Source organism: Acanthopagrus latus, chromosome 22 (assembly GCF_904848185.1).
Source record: "Acanthopagrus latus isolate v.2019 chromosome 22, fAcaLat1.1, whole genome shotgun sequence".
In the NCBI taxonomy this organism is placed as follows: Eukaryota; Metazoa; Chordata; class Actinopteri; order Spariformes; family Sparidae; genus Acanthopagrus; species Acanthopagrus latus.
In genome coordinates, this window is record NC_051060.1 from 18,342,936 (window position 1) to 18,361,071 (window position 18,136).

At 43.3% G+C, this 18,136-nt stretch overlaps 2 protein-coding genes across 2 annotated transcripts; both read left to right on the forward strand.

The window, feature by feature from the left end:
• The first annotated feature begins 133 nt into the window (after nucleotides 1-133).
• Nucleotides 134-3,223, forward strand: iyd (iodotyrosine deiodinase). The gene is made up of 5 exons (XM_037085912.1): nucleotides 134-436; nucleotides 1,340-1,537; nucleotides 1,641-1,800; nucleotides 1,962-2,118; nucleotides 2,304-3,223. Exons 1-5 carry the CDS (start codon nucleotides 238-240, stop codon nucleotides 2,484-2,486), a joined length of 897 nt encoding a protein of 298 aa, XP_036941807.1. The 5' UTR covers nucleotides 134-237; the 3' UTR covers nucleotides 2,487-3,223.
• A 407-nt stretch (nucleotides 3,224-3,630) lies between these two features.
• On the forward strand, nucleotides 3,631-17,947 carry sec63 (SEC63 homolog, protein translocation regulator). Its single transcript, XM_037085908.1, has 20 exons — nucleotides 3,631-3,754; nucleotides 4,675-4,774; nucleotides 6,185-6,299; nucleotides 6,564-6,676; nucleotides 6,781-6,842; nucleotides 7,185-7,243; nucleotides 8,123-8,173; nucleotides 8,287-8,395; nucleotides 8,617-8,711; nucleotides 8,847-8,979; nucleotides 9,726-9,818; nucleotides 9,984-10,129; nucleotides 10,235-10,382; nucleotides 11,535-11,617; nucleotides 11,798-11,866; nucleotides 12,056-12,211; nucleotides 12,318-12,491; nucleotides 12,630-12,830; nucleotides 14,556-14,660; nucleotides 15,439-17,947. Exons 1-20 carry the CDS (start codon nucleotides 3,631-3,633, stop codon nucleotides 15,574-15,576), a joined length of 2,274 nt encoding a protein of 757 aa, XP_036941803.1. The 3' UTR covers nucleotides 15,577-17,947.
• The last annotated feature ends 189 nt before the right edge of the window (nucleotides 17,948-18,136 follow it).

Genomic DNA, 18,136 nt, shown 5'->3' on the forward strand with positions numbered 1-18,136 from the left:
ACACTCTGTTTACAATTTTCACTTTTAAATTAACTGGTTTTAGACCATATATGTTGTAATTGTGTTGCTCCTGATAACTCTTGATTATTCTTCTGGTTTTATAGCACCACATGCTCCAACGTCTGATGTGGCATAGACCCAGCCCAGATAAGAGCACTAGTGTTTCACAACACCAGATCATCTGCGGTACACTCGAGCGCAGGTGGCTCTTATCCTCTTCTCTCCACCTCGGCAGCCATGGCTCTCCTGTCCGTCCTCACGCCTGTCCTGGCGGTGGTCCTGTGCTTGGTGATCGGCTTCATGCTGGTCAAAACAAGAGACACCGAGACTAGCTCGACCTCGCCGGGGCCAACTAAAGAGACATCTAAAGTGGACTCTAGACCCTGGGCGGATCAGGATTTACAGGACGATACGGTCATCTCAGCAAGAGAGGAAGGTCAGACCTGTACAGAAAGCTTTACTCTTGTCTTGCTCGGCAGGGCTGAACTTGTTTTTTTCATGGTAGACACAAACCAAAGTGAATCATTGTAGTTTTTGTTCTCAGTTAAAAAACTGAGGTGAAGTTAGTTTAGGTTGGATATTGGACAGACATTGACTCAGACACACAGCAAAGTCTCTTACTCAGCTTCACCCAGTGTTGGCAGCGGCAGGACGGTCAGCTGCCTCTCAGAGAGTCACGCCTCACTGGAAGTTGACTCAGTAAAGTTCTCAACTCTTGTGGCAAGTTTTCAGTACTTTTACTCAAGTGAAGAATCTAAATACTTCTTCCACCGCTGGTTATAAGAGAAGTGCATGCACCTTGCAGGAGTGAACATACTATAGACGGTTTATTGTTTTGAACATTATCATTCTCAGCTGGGTTAATCAATGATGGTAAATGGCCTGTAGCCTAAATGGACATATAGAAAGTAGGATTACAAAGTATGGAACTGTACCTCGGCCAAGGACAATCAGACCCAGCTACTGAATTATGTTCACATGATGCATATTTCCAAATATGTTTTTGCGATTTATCAGGTTAATGACGATGATGTTAAGGATTCAGGTGCTGCAGGCAAAATATAATGAAGCTGACTCCTGAAGTTAATGAGCACTTAAAGCTGACTTGCACTTAACTTCAAAGTCAAAGCGTTTATTACCTTTCCAATAGAATTATTTCTGTGCCTTCCCTTCTGAAGTTATAAGATATTTAGAAGATGCGATGAGGTAAAAGATATGCAAAAGATGTAGAATTTACAAAACCTCCGCATAACAATCCAAGAGCTCAGATTTTTCAAATGTTCTGAATGTTCATATCAGAGGCTGCTCACTGGTCCTGCTCTTTGTCGTCCTTTTTTAGAGGATGGTGATTGGGTGGATGGCGGCGAGGAGGAAGAACTTGAACACGTTCCCTACACACCAGCACGTTACCCTGAGGAGAAGATGCTGGAGCGATCCAGGGAGTTTTACACTCTGCTGAACCAGCGGAGGTCCGTCCGATTCATCAGCCCAGAGCCGGTGCCACGAGAAGTCATCGATAATGTCATCCGCACTGCAGGTATGAGAGAAATTGAATACAAATCGTCTATAAGCTGTTATAGAAATGTTTTGCACATTTGTCTTTTCTTTTCTCTCTCCCACCTCCACCTTCCTCTGGACAGGTACAGCCCCAAGTGGAGCACACACAGAGCCCTGGACCTTCGTTGTGGTGTCAGACCCAGAGACGAAGCACCAGATCAGGCAGATAGTGGAGGAAGAGGAGGAGGTCAACTACCGTCAGAGGATGGGGGACAAGTGGGTCAATGATTTGGCCAGGTTGCGGTGAGCGCCCATCCTTACTCCACGCTCACACACACATTTATATCAATATATCAACAAGTAACTGCACTGACAGGATTCAATCCCCAACCCCCTGTTGTCCTCAACTTCAGCCCAAAATAGTCTAATTTCTCTCTTTCCTCTCAACTTCTTTCCTCTTGCAGGACGAACTGGATTAAGGAATACTTGGATGTTGCTCCGTACTTGCTCCTCATCTTCAAACAGACCTACGGGATTCTACCAAACGGCAAGAAGAAGACACATTATTACAATGAAATTAGCGTCTCCATATCCTGCGGTCTCCTGCTGGCTGCATTACAGGTAAAGACGCCTTGAAAACGCACATCACTCAATCTCTGCTCTCTTGGTCACAGATAAAGAGCATATAAAACAAAAGTTCTTTACAGCCTCTTTAAAATGCATGTAATTGAGGATAATTTGAAAAATATGTCGTGATCGTCTTACAAAAGTATTAAGCCTGTTCTCTCCGCCCGTTTGCCCATCAGAACGTGGGCCTTGTCACGGTCACGTCGACGCCCCTGAACTGCGGCCCCCAGATCAGGCTCCTCCTGAAACGTCCAGCCAACGAGAAGCTGCTGATGCTGCTTCCTGTTGGCTATCCCGCCTCTGACGCCACAGTGCCTGACTTGAAACGCAAGCCTCTGGATGACATTATGGTGCACATATGACAGAGTCAGTGTGCAGCCAACTGTACTTGGAGTCATGCTAGTATAACAGCGGTCTGGTATAGCGAACATTTAATGAATAGGAAATAAAACAGCCAATCATGTGCAGTTTCTCTGCACAGAAAGACTTTTCTCTGGGGCAAATGGCATTTTAACAGTTATTTTTTGTTTTACCATGATTTTTACAGTCTATTTTGAGCTTTATCTTGATTATCCAAGACCACTGAGATTTGCAGAGACAGGTGTACAAACCCTGCACTGAAATCTCACTTGGAATGTTAAATCAGTGATGTCACTCTATATGCAGACATACGAAGGTCAACCACACTTACTTTACTTCTGCCAAGAAGAAAATACATGTTCTCAGTTTTTTTTTTCCTTTTGGGATTGCTTGTCTAATCATTATCTCAAGATTAAGATAAAGATAATTGTTCTGTTTTTTCACGGAAATGTGAGTAATTGAACATTTATTGAAATAACTAATCATTTTTTTGTCTAAGATTGAAGGAAGCCTATGTCTTATTAGTGTTTACACCCCAAAAAAAGGGCGAATCAGATTTTTATAAGCACAGGAGTTGTATGACAGACCATGTAAATCTTAATTAATTCATCAGGTATCATCAAACCCATTTACAAGGCTACAGCCATGGTGTTAAAGTGGCAGGATCACAGTCTGTATGGTTGCCTGGAGTGGGGGCCATGAAATAAGATCTTATAAAAAAAAAAAATTCACTAAAATATTGGATGATTGGACGAGTTTTTATTATCTAGCAAGCTCTTAGTATTTGGTGTATTTTTTCAGCCAATAAAAAAAATGTATATATATCATAATTACGGCTCATTTACCTGGTTTAATCAAGCTCGGTCACTCACACTCAGCGCCTCTGTGCCATCCTCGTTACCGCCTCTAGGGGTCGGTAGCGTCCAGGAAACGCGCCCAGCCAGCCACAGAAGAAGAAGCAGAAGAAGAAGGGACACATTGCGCAGGCGTACACCACGTACACCGATGATCAGCGCTGTCTTGGCTGTCGGATGCTAGCTGGCTAGCTAACGGTCTGTCAAGTCGCACACATTGGGCTAGAGAAGAGAGGGGAAGCGCAGCAGCGGTGGAGAAGAAGAAGAAGGGCGACCCAAGCGCCGCTACGAAATGGCCGGGCAACAGTTCCAGTACGATGACAGCGGCAACACCTTTTTCTATTTCCTAACGTCCTTCGTCGGACTTATTGTGATCCCAGCCACATATTACCTCTGGCCCCGGGATCAGAATGCTGGTAAGGCCCGATGTCTGGCTCAGAGCTAACTTGGCTAACAAACTGTTCCTCAGCCAGTGTAACGCAGTGAAGTGTTCAGTTTGGATTTTTTTTTGGGGGGGGGGGCTTGTTAACGCTCGCCAGTTGGCAGCCCGTTAATCTGGCTAGCATGCTAGCAGGCGCAGAGGCTGTGCGAGCCCAAGCAAAACGTTACATTAACTTGCAAATGTAAGCTAGCAGCAGGCGTTACACCGATGGTGTTCACGTCTCTTCCACTGCCGCGGGGCTTAGTGCAGGTCAGTAACACACTTGCCCTCACCTCGTTTACCTCGCATACATCCTGTGTTGTTCACACATGCAGCCAGTTTTGTCAGCCTGAGGGGGTAAACACGAAGCTGAGTGCAAAGCTAGGTGAGCTAAAGCTGCAACAGCAAAAGCCAGCGTCACTCTCTGTCAGTCTCTCACGCTCGCCTGTGTGCCTTTATTGACCTTATCCTCGTGTATCCTTATCACAGCACGGCTAATCTGTTTGTCAACAACAGGCCATATCTAACAGGGGTTATGCAATATGCTAGCAAACTTTACTCAGCTGGTCAGCTGGGAACAGCTGAGAGTCAGGTGAACATAGATGTGAGCTAACAGGTTTTGCATTGACAGCACGATAGAGGATGATAAATGTGTGAATTCTCTCTCCTCTAGGCTGCATAATGATAAAGTCATAGAAGTGTAGAAGTGTATGTATCAGCTGAATGATGTTATCATATGTCTGTCCTTGCTTGACTAACACATGCACACAATCTCACATTTTATCAATGAAGATTGCTCACTGCGAGCCGCAGTAATCCCACCAGAAGCACTGTGGCATTATCGGCATTGATTTCATCTGTTTTCGGTAACCAACATGTCAGCAATGTCTCATTCCGTTCATCCTCTTTTTCCAGAACAACTGCGCTTGAAGAGCCTGAGGAGGGTACATGGCAGGTGTCTGTGGTACCGGCTCCGGCTGATGAAGTCGCAGCAGAGCATCGTCCCAACACTAAAGTGAGTGCGATAGTTTGAATTTGGGGGTTTGCAGATTTTTCTCCCAAAGCGCCTGGAGTCATCTCTGAACGCTGATCAAGCCCATCTCATGTCAAGATGAAAAGAGACTTGAGTTAATTTTACTCCTGAATAAACACTGATGGTGGTATTTATGTCATTGTGTAGAACACCTTTGTGGATTACTTTCATGTAAATGTCTTGACATCTGATTGGCTGCAACTTACTCGCCAGCTCACTTGTCGGTTTGCTCCCTCCTCCTTATGTTGTCAAATGTGCCATCACTCACTGTTGTTTGGTTCTGACTCCCCTGGGCTGTTTGCATTGAGAAAGCTCAGTCATCCTCCCACCACTGAAGCTTCACTCAAATGTGTGTGTGTTCCCAGCTGGATGGATGTGTTGTCACTGTTGTGTGAAGATGAGCCAAAGGCAATGCTGACCACAGTCATAGTGAAGGGAGACTGGAGCCTATGTACGTGTGTGGAAGTGCTTGTTTTTGGGTGATTTTCGGCACAGGTTTGCCTCAAGTTGCTTTCATGCGTAAAACCTCTCAGTTGCTTGGGCTGTCGGTGTAAACATAGTCTTGCGCTGTTTAACATTGCCTCTAACCTGACCCTGTTTCCTCAGCGTTGTTTATTCGCTCTGCGTGTGTGGGTTAATGGAGAGATTGCTGAGAGTGTCTCACTCATTTACCTCTTTACAGCATTTCTCTCCGACCCTCTCCTCTTTGTTCTGTTTCTGCTGTTTCTTTTTCCACTTTCCACCCCTCCTCCGTCACCAGACCTACATCCTGTTTTTGCTTTCAAAATTCATAAATTCTTTATTTGCATGGTTGTATTTGTGACTGAAGCCAGTGAAAGCATCCAGCAGCTTTATCTAAATGGTCGTCTCAGTCTGTCTCTCAGAGTCTCAGTATCTGTTTCACAACTGTATCATAACGATGGTGTTTATTACAGACATCCAGCGTGTTTTTTTTTGTTGTTTTTTTTTCTGCTTGAGCCACTCAGACAACTCTGGCTAGTGAGCAGTTGTCATGGCAACAGATGCTGCAGAGCAGGCCATGGGGTTTTGCCATTGTCATGGAAACAAGTTCAACTTCCATGCATAAGTACCAAACAACAACAATGTCAGAACCTGTTCTGCCCCTCTGTTTGTATGCAGTAGATTCAAGTAAAGCTTTGTGTTCTCCGTCAGATTGCAACATAATCTCTGTTGCTTCAAGTGCTGAAAGCTAGTTTGCATTGCAGATTTCCTCCTCTGCTGGATAGCAGTTAAAACAATCACAAGCCACTGTGTGAAAATCTCTGTTAATAACAAGGCAAGCCAGATGTCGTCTCAGGAGAACACAGATGTTTGTGTGTGACATTGGTTTTTTTTTGTCTCTCTCCCTGTTTGTGTGTTTGCCATTTTCAGGAAAGCAGCCTTGTTATTTGGCTGGGCTGTGTTCCTGCTGCTAGCGTACAAGGTGTCCAAGCTGGACAGAGAATACCAGGAGTATAATCCATATGAAGTCCTCAACTTGGACCCGGTAAACACACATAAAACATGATGTCTTCTCCATCCTACAAGAGCCTCTGAAGTCCTTTTTAAAGACACCCTTTATCTGACATTTAGAATTTTCATTCCTGGTTAATCTGTTGGTTATTTTCTTGATTAATTGATTAGTTATTTGGTCTAAAATGACAATCAGTGTTTCTCAAAGCCCAAGATGGCATTTTTTCAGGACTTGAGACTATTTCTTACACTGTGTGTGGTGTGGTGTGGTAAGCCATAACTGTTTATCTGTGTCCAGGGTGCATCGCTGTCAGAAATCAAGAAGCAATACCGTGTACTGTCACTCAAGTTCCATCCTGACAAAGGTGGTGACGAGGCCACATTCATGAGAATTGCCAAAGCTTATGCTGCGTAAGTGCTTCATCTGCATTTACACAATCATTAAGAAAAAATAACTAGTAAATTTGCGGCTATTGATTCATCTACTTCCTTGTCTCATTTTTTTTCCCCTACAGTCTGACCAATGAACAGTCCCGACAGAACTGGGAGACTTACGGTAACCCAGACGGTCCAGGAGGTGAGTGAAGCGCTCCTAAATCAATCACAGTATGCGTTTGCGTTTTCGTGCTGGTGAGTCAGCCTCTTGGAGTCACAAGCGTGGAACAATTAAAGATGAAACATGGCGGCCTGTTTATTCCATCGTGCCTTCGCTGAAAATGTGCCTCCTGCATTTACACACACTTCTGCTGTAATGTTTGATCACTGGGCACCAAAGATAACATGGCGGCTGAAAATTGGTTAGAAAATTGGTTAATTGGTTTACATTTCCAATCCAAACTTTGGTGCCACAGAGCTAAGAGTTATAATTTATAAAAGCCAAGTTTTTGTTTCATTGTCTCTTCTGTCTCTCTCTCTCCAGCTACCAGCTTTGGTATTGCCCTGCCTGCCTGGATCGTTGACCAGAAGAACTCAATGCTGGTATTTATTTATTGATTACGTCAATGTTGTTTTAATTGGTAAACCCCTCTAGGGCTGGGTAGTGCCACTGATTTCCCAAATTGATTTGAGTCCAATTTGGAAGGTCCCGGTCCCATTCGATTTCAGATTTGATCCATTTGATTGATTTGGTTCAGGATGCTTCAGTTACAATTCCAGTTTTGCTTGGATATGAAGAGATTGTGAGCAGATTATGCTGTAAATTGTGCATAACTTAAAACATAAATTTTAACTTTCAGAATCGACTTAAACTGTCTCAGATATTTGTGGTTAAAAGTGACATGAAACTTGTTATGATTTTAGCATCTGAATATTAAATAAAGAAAGCTAGAAACTTTCCAGTTTTGAACAACCTTCCTGGCCATTTAAGGTATAGATTTCTGAGTTTATGAGGTGCACTTGAATGCACCACGAAGCTCCTACCTGTGCCAGCCTGCTATGTTATACAAAGCCATGTATATTTCAGAGTTTACGAGGTTCATTTGAATGCACCATGAAGTCCCTGTCTCTTGGCTGCCTATTTTAAACCTCCAGCATTGAAGAGAAGCAGTGTGTCTGTACGTGACACCAACAGGCCGTTGAGACACTTTGCATAGTTTTTAACCACATAAAAGATAGAATAAAAGAGTGTGCATTGGGTTTTATGACTTGATATCAGATAATTCAAATGAAGATCAATCTGAATCGGAAAATAGGTTCTAAAACTGACGTTTGTTTGCTTGACATTCATCGTATTTGACTAGCAGCAAGCCAGTGTCATCAGTAACCCAGGACCATAATATTCTACTTAAACACTAACTCATATTCTAGACATGTATGAGGCATTTTGTTGCTCTGATTTGATCATGCTTGCCTCTGTAGGTGCTCCTGGTGTACGGACTAGCCTTCATGGTCATCCTCCCTGTTGTTGTGGTAAGCCCTCCTCTCTGTTTAATATGGTGCTCTGTGCTGTAACACACTCGTCCCTCAGGATTGCTTCCTTTGCTCGCCATCCCTTTTTTAAATTTTCTCCGTCTCTGTCATAGGGTACGTGGTGGTACCGCTCCATCCGATACAGCGGTGACCAGATCCTCATCAACACCACCCAGCTCTTCATGCATTTCATGTACAAGACTCCCAACATGAACATGAAGCGTGAGTTTCCCTTCCCACACTATATTGTCATTTTTAGTGCACATAGGACTAGATACAAACACAATTAAGCTGTATGGAAAAAAACAGTGAGTGTTTGATGTGATATTGTTTTTTTTTTGTTAAATTAATAATACATCAGTTAAGTTAAAGAAGCCTGACTTCTTGCATAACAAAATCAGGTTTTTGACAAATTCTGATTTTCTCTTTTTTTGGCCCTCCAGGGTTAGCCATGGTGTTGACAGCAGCGTTTGAGTTTGACCCTCGCAGCAATAAAGAAGCCACCATACGACCAACAGACAACATCGAAGTGCCACAGGTAAGAAATGCACAGTGTGTGTGTGTGTGTGTGTGTCTGTGAGGAAGAGATAGATTGTCCACAATTCAAAGGGAAAAAATTAAGATTATCGTCAAGTAACGTGTCATTAAACAGCCTCTTCTGTCCGTTTTGTAGCTGATCCGTGAGTTGGGAAATATCAACGTGAAGAAGAAGGAGCCTCCGTTCTGCTATCCTTACAGTTTGAAAGCCAGGGTGCTGGTGCTCGCTCACCTGGCACGCATGGACGTGTCAGAGGAGTTGGAGGAAGGTAGGACGCTCAAATTTTATATCATACATGTTTTTTCAATTATGTTTTACACTACACACAACCAGGAGGGTTGATCGATGACGTCTGCTGTGTTTGATATGTTCACACAAACAGTCAGCGAGTCCGGCTCGTATTGCTTCATGTCAGCCTCCACCATAGCAACATAAATCAGGAAGTCAGGAAGTGGTTTTTCCGGAGCTCCATAAATGGGAAATAAAATGGCTGCACAAGCTGTTTTGGAGTGAAGTTGTGAAGTCACAAGATTTCATTATGAATACACAATTCTTGTTTACACTCCCACACGGAGGCAACGTTACGTACTCAACTGGAACAAGCTGTTTAGAGTAATTAAATGAGTTTTTTTCCCCACATCTGTTTGTGAACTGAGAAAACGTAATCTTGGCAAACTGTTAGAGTTAGAGCTTATGTACTCAATATACGGCGTATAAAGTGAACAATTCACCAGTGTTTTGACTGGCTGGGTGAATGAATAAGAAAACTTGTTGTTTAATTCAAATTTGAATCTGCTCCAAAAAGCCACTGAGACGGAACCATGCATGTTCACACGACTGAAACCATTTTCAGACAGCGTTACACAATGCTGGAAAAAAGTGACGCTCTCTGTTCAGGGTTTGTTGCATAAGACTGACTGATGACAAAACCAGATGATGGAAGTTTAAAGAAGGGAAAGGTCAAGAACATGTTGCTGAGAATATGCTATGTATGTATGTGTGTTTCTGTTTCAGATCAGAGGTTTGTGGTGAGGAAGAGTCCAGCTCTCCTCCAGGAGATGATCAACGTGGGCTGTCAGCTTACTATGATGGCCAACAGCAGAGGAGGTACACACACACACACACACACACACACACACACACACACACAGTCCTGTTTAATATAAGCAGGAGTTATCACCTCGAATAAAATTCTCACAAGCCTCAACCCACACAACAACTTCTTTGATGATTTTGCTCATTGGTAAACTGTGTGTGTTTGTGTGTTTCCAGGTTTTCACGCTCCTCGACTGGTAACCATAGAAAACTGCATGAAGCTGACCCAAATGATAGTGCAGGGCCTGCAGGAGTCCAAGTCACCACTGTTGCAGCTGCCCCACTTTGAGGAGGAGCACCTCCGCTACTGCATCTCTAAGAAGGTAACTCTGGAGTGTGTACATGCACACACATTGGACTTTAGCATAGTGAAGAAAAAGGAAGGTTTCTTGCAATTGGTCAGTGGATCGTTGTCGTCTTCTCTCTAGTATAAAGTCCGGAGCCTCCAGGACCTGGTGAGTCTTAAGGACTCTGACAGACGCAGCATGCTGCGTTTCTTGGGGGAGGAGAAGTACGATGAGGTCATGGCCGTGCTGGGCAGCTTCCCTCACATCACCATGGATACCAAACTGCAGGGTCAGTCCTACAATACACACAAACAAGCACAAACAAGTCCAGCCACTGGTTGACCTGTGACATGTCTTTGGCCTAAAACACACGTCAGTAAAATGGTTTCATCTTAGTTTACTTAATTTAGATATTTATTTGTGTCATGTTTCAATGTGACTTAGGGTCATAAATGATTCTGCTTTGGATTTTAAGTTGTTTTATGTCCATTTATAAAGATAACAGATCCTTTGGTCCATGTCCTGACAGCTGTCATTTACATTTTCAAAATCTTCTTTAAGGAGCAACTTGAATGTATCCAGGTGGCTTTTGCAATCTAGAGTCTGGCAAGTTAAAATAAAATTCACCAAACATAAAGATTCAAGAGTTCAACACAACAAGAAAAAATACCACCATTCAGTGATTGAACAGTAATCAACAAAATATGAAATTTTGTTACATTTGGTTTCCTTAATCTGTCCCAAGTAAACCCTCTTCCCGAACAACTCAATAAAAGATCTCTGACTTGCTAGTCTGTGACTATGTAACCAGTATACTCTGCTGGTTACAAATGTTCTCCTCTAAGTCACGTTGCATTTGATGGGAGAATATAGAGTTTGGTGTATCACGGCGCCAGTGCATCTCTCATATGAGATATAGTGAAGCTGGAGGACCAGAATGTGACCTTGGTTGTCTGGGAGGCAGTAACTTATCTATCGAGCTGCCCAAGACGATCTTCCACTCTGCAAACACAAATGCCTGAGACACAGATACATTTATCGGTCATGAAATATATAAACAAACTGATGTCGCAGCATCTGAAACTTAACATATGGAAATTCCTTTACACAGCTGTGTTGTCTCAGAAGGGTCTATCGAAGGGGGTAACTTTTTGAATTCAGCGATCAAAATTGAAAGCTAAAATCCACTTCTTAAAACCAAAATCAAAATCATGACCCCCTTGTCATTATGGATAGGTTGCCGTTTCTTAATTATGGAGTACAGTTAAACAGCTGATATTGGAATCTTATTTGCTTACAGAGTCAGACAGAGTCTTCGATGCATCCATTGTTTTACAGTGATTACCTCAAATGCATCGTGGAACCACTGTGGAGATTCTGAACTCGTCCTTGTAAAACTTTTGGATACTTAGTTCCTTTTCTTTCTGTCCTGTCTTTGCAGTCCTTGATGATGAAGACAGCAATAACATCACAGCAGGCTCTATTGTCACAGTAACCGTCACCCTGACCAGAAAACGGATGGCGGTAAGGAATGATTACATACCAACATTATTTTACATATACATATATACATATACATATTATTTTCTGCTGCTTCCTTGTAGCTCTATGTCCACAAATGACCACTAGAGTGTGCTGTTGACTTCATGTATTGTTGAAAAAGCATGAATCAACTCTTATCCATGTATGTGTGTGTATGTACAGGAGGTGTTTGAGAAGGAGCAGGAGTCAACGCCTTGTCTAGCAGAGGAGGCTGCCACTACAGAAGAAGCAGTAAGGATAACACACACACACACACACACACACACACACACACACACACACACACACACACACACACACACAGAGGACATGTCAACTTGGATCCATTCACTGAGGCTGTGTGAGATCTAGCCATGAATAAAAGTTGAACGGTTCAAGAAAGTTTACCTAACCTTTTTTTGTCTGTGTGTGTGTGTGAAGCAAGGAGATGCGAGTAAATCCAAAACAAAAGTGTGGCAGAACAAGAGTAAAGGGGCAAAGAAGACAGCCAAGTCCAAGAAGAAAAAATTAACCAAGAAGAAGGCCACACCAGCACCAGCCAAAACCAAGCAGGCCAACGGCAACGTGGCAGGAAATGTACGTGTCCAGTCGCAGCTCAATTTATTGTAAATGACTTGATTTTTCAGATATGAAAATTCTCTGCTTACATAATTAATTCTTCTTATGGATGCTGATGTAACAGGAAGTTGTAGCAGCATCCACAGCGGCGGCGAAAGAGGAAGACGAAGAGGCCTCCGACAAGGGCAGCGAGTCAGATGAGGGCGAGGCCAACAAGGACTCTCCCAGCGAGAGAGACGAAGACAGCGACAAACAGAGCGACACAGAAGTGGACGAGATGGCTGGTGACGACGAAGAGGTCAGAGAGCCATGTGGCGAAAATTTCATGCCGTGTGCATTGTGTTCCTGTTCAATACCACACCTGATCACAAGATGACCCCTGATATGTGCTTGTCCTCGCACCTAACCCACTCCTCCTCACACCTGTCCCCCCCAGGAGTGGGAGGCTCTGCAGCAGAGCATCCAGCGGCGAGAGCGGGCCCTGCTAGAGACCAAGTCGAAGGTGACACACCCCGTTTACAGCCTCTACTTCCCCGAGGAGAAGCAGGAGTGGTGGTGGCTCTACATCGCCGACCGCCGGGATCAGACCCTTGTCTCCATGCCCTACCACGTGTGCACGTTAAAAGACACAGAAGAGGTGAGTTTGTCCATCCTGGTGATTGTCTTTTGGTTTTATTATTCACCCTTTTGTGCCAGAGAAACAAAGAAATCTTCATTGTAGGAAATACTGTTTTTAAAGTTTATCAGCCCAAAGAGCCCAATTTGATCATACACATTTATGAAACACCCTTTTAAAGATCATTTAAGCCTTTCACATCAGAAAATTTGCTTTATAAGTTACGGTTTCCGAAGCCTTTTTAGCCCGCTGTACAGCTACCTACTCAATGATGAGAATTTTTCAGTACTTGCATTGCTTTACAAACTGACAGCAGGGATGTCACGAGCCAGTAGCTCATAGACGTGCCAGTGCAGAATTGATGCGACACATCAGATAAACTTCAGCCTCTGTTGTTGGAGAATGTCATCTTATTGACGAATTGGCCATTAGCAGTCAACAAGGCGAATATCCACTGGTACTAATGTTCAACCTGTAAATCCAGGGCTCTCAGGTGCGACTAATTCGGTCTGTCTGGTGAAACTAAGCGTTTTCATTGGTGGTGTGCCTGAAATTTAACTTCAGGCACACCACAAATCGCTGCATCCCTACCAATATAATTTATTTTTTTCTATTAGTTTTTGTTGCAGCACTCTGCAGTTTTTGCATTCAGTATTATAAAGTCAGTTCTGTTTGTGTGTATGTGTGTGTGTGATATTAAAATGCTTTGAGGGTATATTGTGGCCCATGCTATAATCCGTCTGGACTAGAAAGGTCTTAATAAGTTAAAGTCTGTCTGTTCACGCTTCTTGTTTCCCACACACTGTAGGCCCTCACACATCCTGTTGCTAGGCAACCTTTTGCACTGCTGTCATTACTTCCACAGAGGAGAGTGTGTGTGTGTGTGTGTGTGCGTGTGTGTGCGTGTGTTTACTTTGAACAATTTGCACCCCTGATCCCGGTGTTCTCCAGCCACAATCGAGACTGACAGCGAGGTAAAGGCTTAATGAGGCCTGTGTACGTCTGCACGACCAGCTGTCCCCGCTCTGAAGGAATGTAATGGCGAGAGGTGACCCACCCATGCGTAACGCTTCACTGTCTGCTGATAAATTAGTCTGTCACTTCAACACTTCCTGCTGTTGTTTGTGTTGTATGACGCTGGGTGTTTGACAGACGTTTTTTTTTTTTTCTTGGGCAGGGAGGGCAGAGGGAGCTGCATTCATCAACGGAGCAGGGGCAGCAAATTGCCACCGTGTTCACGGCTCATTCTCCGCTCACACGCTGAATAATAATTAGCCTCATTGTGCTGATAATTAGATGTTTGCCATGTGTAATTGCACAACACGGCAATCACAGCCTGAGGTAATGTTGGTCTAATATTTACAGTTGGACCCCATCATCATGTGGTGGTTCGTTTGTGATTACCTACCGCACCGCATCCCTCTGGAGGTGATTATGCAGCATCAGTAACAGTCGATTGGCTTTTTGAGTTTGTGATATCCAGCAGCGTTGGGAGAGTTTGTACTTTTTTACACGTTTGCCTCCTTCTCTTGCCTCTGTTGTTGACAAACATCTTCTCCGCTGCAGATGACAGCCACCGTGTTTCATTGTGTGACGGTTGTTTTATCTCGACATCAACAGTTTACAGTCCAGCCCCCATTTTACTGTGACACCAGACTTAATAGCATCGAGCAGTCATGCCCTGTGAGAGCTCCTGTGATTGGATTTGACAGCTATGTGTTTGTGTGTGTGTGTGTTGTTCCCTAGGTGGAGCTGAAGTTTCCAGCCCCTTCCAAAACAGGCAACTACCAATATTCTGTCATCCTCCGCTCGGATTCCTACCTGGGACTGGACCAGATCAAACCACTCAAGGTGAGAAGAGAGCTCTGTGTGTGTGTCTGTGTGTCTGTGTGTGTCTGGTGTGCAACGCTCAGACAATACACCCACCATTCACAGTCAAAATGCACCAGCAGCTGAACAATGGTGATAATTGCTGCCAAGCTGTTGGGAATAAGACGATTTGTTAAAAACAGTGCACGATTCTTTTCATTCTCACACCTGATGGACGTTGAGCTAGGCTACGCTTAAGGTGTGATGTTGCTGCAGTTGGTCTAGAATTGATGCAAGATAATCAGAATTAACAGTACTGATTCTGTATCTTCAACGCTGTTTCAAAGTCCTAAATTTTAGTCTAAGTTTTAGTTGACAGTGGTTTTGTTAGAACTTCATTTGAAGTCAGGTACTGTTGAGCTGGAGACAGTGAGACGAGAGGTTTAGACTTTTTTGAATTGACCTTTCTTCTGCTCTGACTGTTTTGTTGTTTTTCAATTAAGAATTTAATCAGTGGTTCTCAATTAATTTAGACAAGGTGACTCTTCATGGTCTCTGTCGCACATTCAGTTTGCAGTTTAAAATGTGTTTTCATTCAGCGTCATTTTGGTTTATCAGACATTTCAGCTTTATCGGTTTACATTTAATTTTGCACCCAGAGAGTCCGAGCCACTACTAGTTAATGATTTTTGATTCCAAAAAGCTTAACTAGTTTAAAATGTATCTTGCTTTTACAATAGTTAATGCTGAAAGAGTTGCTGTGTGAAATGTAAACAAAAAAGGACTTGGTGCTGAAACATGTTAACTTGGTGTTCTCCAGCTGGAGGTCCACGAGGCCAAGGCCATGCTGGACAACCACCCGCAGTGGGACATCCCCGACACGGAGGAGGAGGACGAGGAGCAGGAGGACAGCGACGGCATCGAGGAGAGTGAAGACGATGATGAGGACAACGATTGAATGCACACACACATACGCTCAACCCCCCCTTCCCCATGGACTGGCCCCCCAACCAACTCCTGACCCCACAACAGCACTCAAGAGCAGCGAACGAGGAGCAGCAAAGCTGTGCACACACACAGAATCACCAGGGACAGTTTATACACACAGAGCCCTCCTCCTCCTCCATTTTATCATTTTTGGTGACATGGACTGTGACCCTGCCCCTCCATTTCCTCTTTTCTACAGAGACTTGTTCATTCACTTTCCTGCTGCTGCTGGAAGAGAATTCTGTGAATACTTACCCAGGCCTGTGTGTGTGTGAGAGGGCGGATGTGCATGTGAGTGTGTGTGGTACAAAATGAGCGATCGTACGTGTGTTTGTTACCTTGTATGTGTTTGTACAGGTGTGAAAGATTGACACACTGTGGACTGGAGGACCTATTATCTGGGCTCTGTACTTCTTTTCTCGAGGGGGAGAGGGGGGTGTATAACAGCTGATACAGTTTGCAAAATTAACAAGAACCACATCGCTCTCGCTCCTAAGTTTAAAATCACTCAGCACCAATGTTTTCCACACCAATGATACTTTCTATTGTACACGTAGAACTGCAGAAGTGTTAGCTTCAGCCCAATTCATCCGAGATCTCAGCCGAGTCAACCCATTGGGACATTTGCTCCTATCGGCGCACAGGGGACACAGTTGAGTCTTGTCAGTTTTTTTTTTCTTTTCTTTTTTTGTTTGTTTGTTTTTTTTTCGCTGTCACACCAGCCAGTCACTTGTATGTCGAAGGAGATGGCCACAGACGATCTCCAGTCAGTTCCGTTAATGTTCTGTTCTGGCCCCGTGATCCACTTTGAGCTGTATTTCTCTGAATGTTGTTTGAAAGCAGGTGGATCTTAAATGAAATGACCTCAAGTATAATGTGGGGAAAATGACAAAACTTGCAGTGTTAAGATTTGTTTGAATTATGACTACTTTTTTTGTTCATAATCTCCATAAAAGTTGTGAGTTTTTCAGTCTTTTTAAGGGGTTCAGATGCTGATATATATAAATAGATATATACATACTCGTGGCTTTTCAGAGAGGTGACTTCCTTTCTCTTCATCTTTTTTGTTTTGTTTTACAATTGTAGCACATTCCAGTGTATACTCATTGTCCACAAGGCCTTATGAATACAACTGAAATACCACAACATACAAATCCTTGGGTGCTATGCACCAGTAGTTCTTGGGAGAGCAGAAAAAAAACCTTTTATTTTGTGTTTGTAAAAATCGTCAATGTCTTTCTTTTGTTTCACTTTAGTTAGTCTCCGTGGTAAACTACAGCCACTCAGTCTCGGACTACATATCACTGATCTGCCATGGCAAAGCCTCTATGAGTACAGTTCTGTCTGCTGGAAGAGGATTAAAAGTGGAACGTGACATGTGACTATGTTTAAGCGATTGGAGTGTGAGGTCCCCGACACACAGCGCTCATGATGAGAATGTGTCCCGAACAAAAGGCTGTTGAATATCATCTTTTAAGTGCAAGACTGAGCGTATTCTGTCTGTCCAGCACCTTTATTCTCTTTAGTCATTGAAGCGGAACAAGCTCGGTTTTCTAAGTACAACTGCCATTTCACATTTTCCACAAAACCTCCTGGAGGATTTGTTTGTTTTTTTTAATTGTTCTGTCTGTAGAGTACAGAGCAGTTCTGACCCCTGATTCATTTAAATTTTGTTTTCTTTTGTCCCAGTTAAGCTGTAGTTATAACACATGGAACACATACATCTTTGTCTTGTTTTCTTCCATGCTAACCTTGGTTTTCCTCATCTGTTTGACTCATAAGTGCAACGGGAAAAAAAAAAGAAAATCAGAGCTTCCTTACGTAGCTCTGGGGGCTCTCGCCGTATGTCGATGACTCGGCAGTTTTTAAAAAGAAATGATTAATCTTTTCACTTCACTCAACAGCTAATAGGTTTTTTTTTTAAAGGTATAATACCAGTGTGTCATGTTGGTGTCCGTGGGCACGCTCTCCCGACACAATGCACACAAACTCACATGCGCGCAGTGCACTATACCCTCCTGTAATTGTGTTCAAGGCAGGTGTATGCTAACAGGTAATATTGTACTCTTGAGTATTTATCGCTCTGCAATAGAATGTAGCATCAGTGATTTTACGCTGTGTGGAGAAAAAAACAAAACAAAACTGCAGTGAGGTTAAATACGACACCATCTCTCCCACGACAGACCCAGTCCAGGCGACTGGCTGGCAGGCCGCCTCAGTTTGGACAAACTACCCAATGACTATCTATCTGCCACTTTTGTTTACAAAGGAACTGTCATTGTAAATGGAAAAATATATTATTTGTATTTAAAATCATTTCAAATAAAAACTTTTAAATGAGATGGTGTAATATCTTCCCCATGTATTGCAAGTATATTAATGCAGGCCTTTAATGTAAGACTGATGAATTTCAGGTGTTAGATCACAGAGAGGTTGTGTGTCATTCTAAATGTGCATTTCTGCAGCTGATGTGCAGAAACTGATACACAAGGCAAGGATAGGGCTCCAAAAAGCCTCATATATTCAGTACT

Coding starts and splice junctions, on each gene's coding strand:
- iyd (XM_037085912.1), top strand. CDS start 238: ATGGCTCTCCTGTCCGTCCTCACGCCTGTCCTGGCGGTGGTCCTGTGC. Junction 1,538..1,640: donor TAATGTCATCCGCACTGCAG/GTATGAGAGAAA, acceptor TCCTCTGGACAG/GTACAGCCCCAAGTGGAGCA. Junction 2,119..2,303: donor TCCTGCTGGCTGCATTACAG/GTAAAGACGCCT, acceptor TTTGCCCATCAG/AACGTGGGCCTTGTCACGGT.
- sec63 (XM_037085908.1), top strand. CDS start 3,631: ATGGCCGGGCAACAGTTCCAGTACGATGACAGCGGCAACACCTTTTTC. Junction 8,712..8,846: donor ACAACATCGAAGTGCCACAG/GTAAGAAATGCA, acceptor TCCGTTTTGTAG/CTGATCCGTGAGTTGGGAAA. Junction 11,618..11,797: donor TGACCAGAAAACGGATGGCG/GTAAGGAATGAT, acceptor GTGTATGTACAG/GAGGTGTTTGAGAAGGAGCA.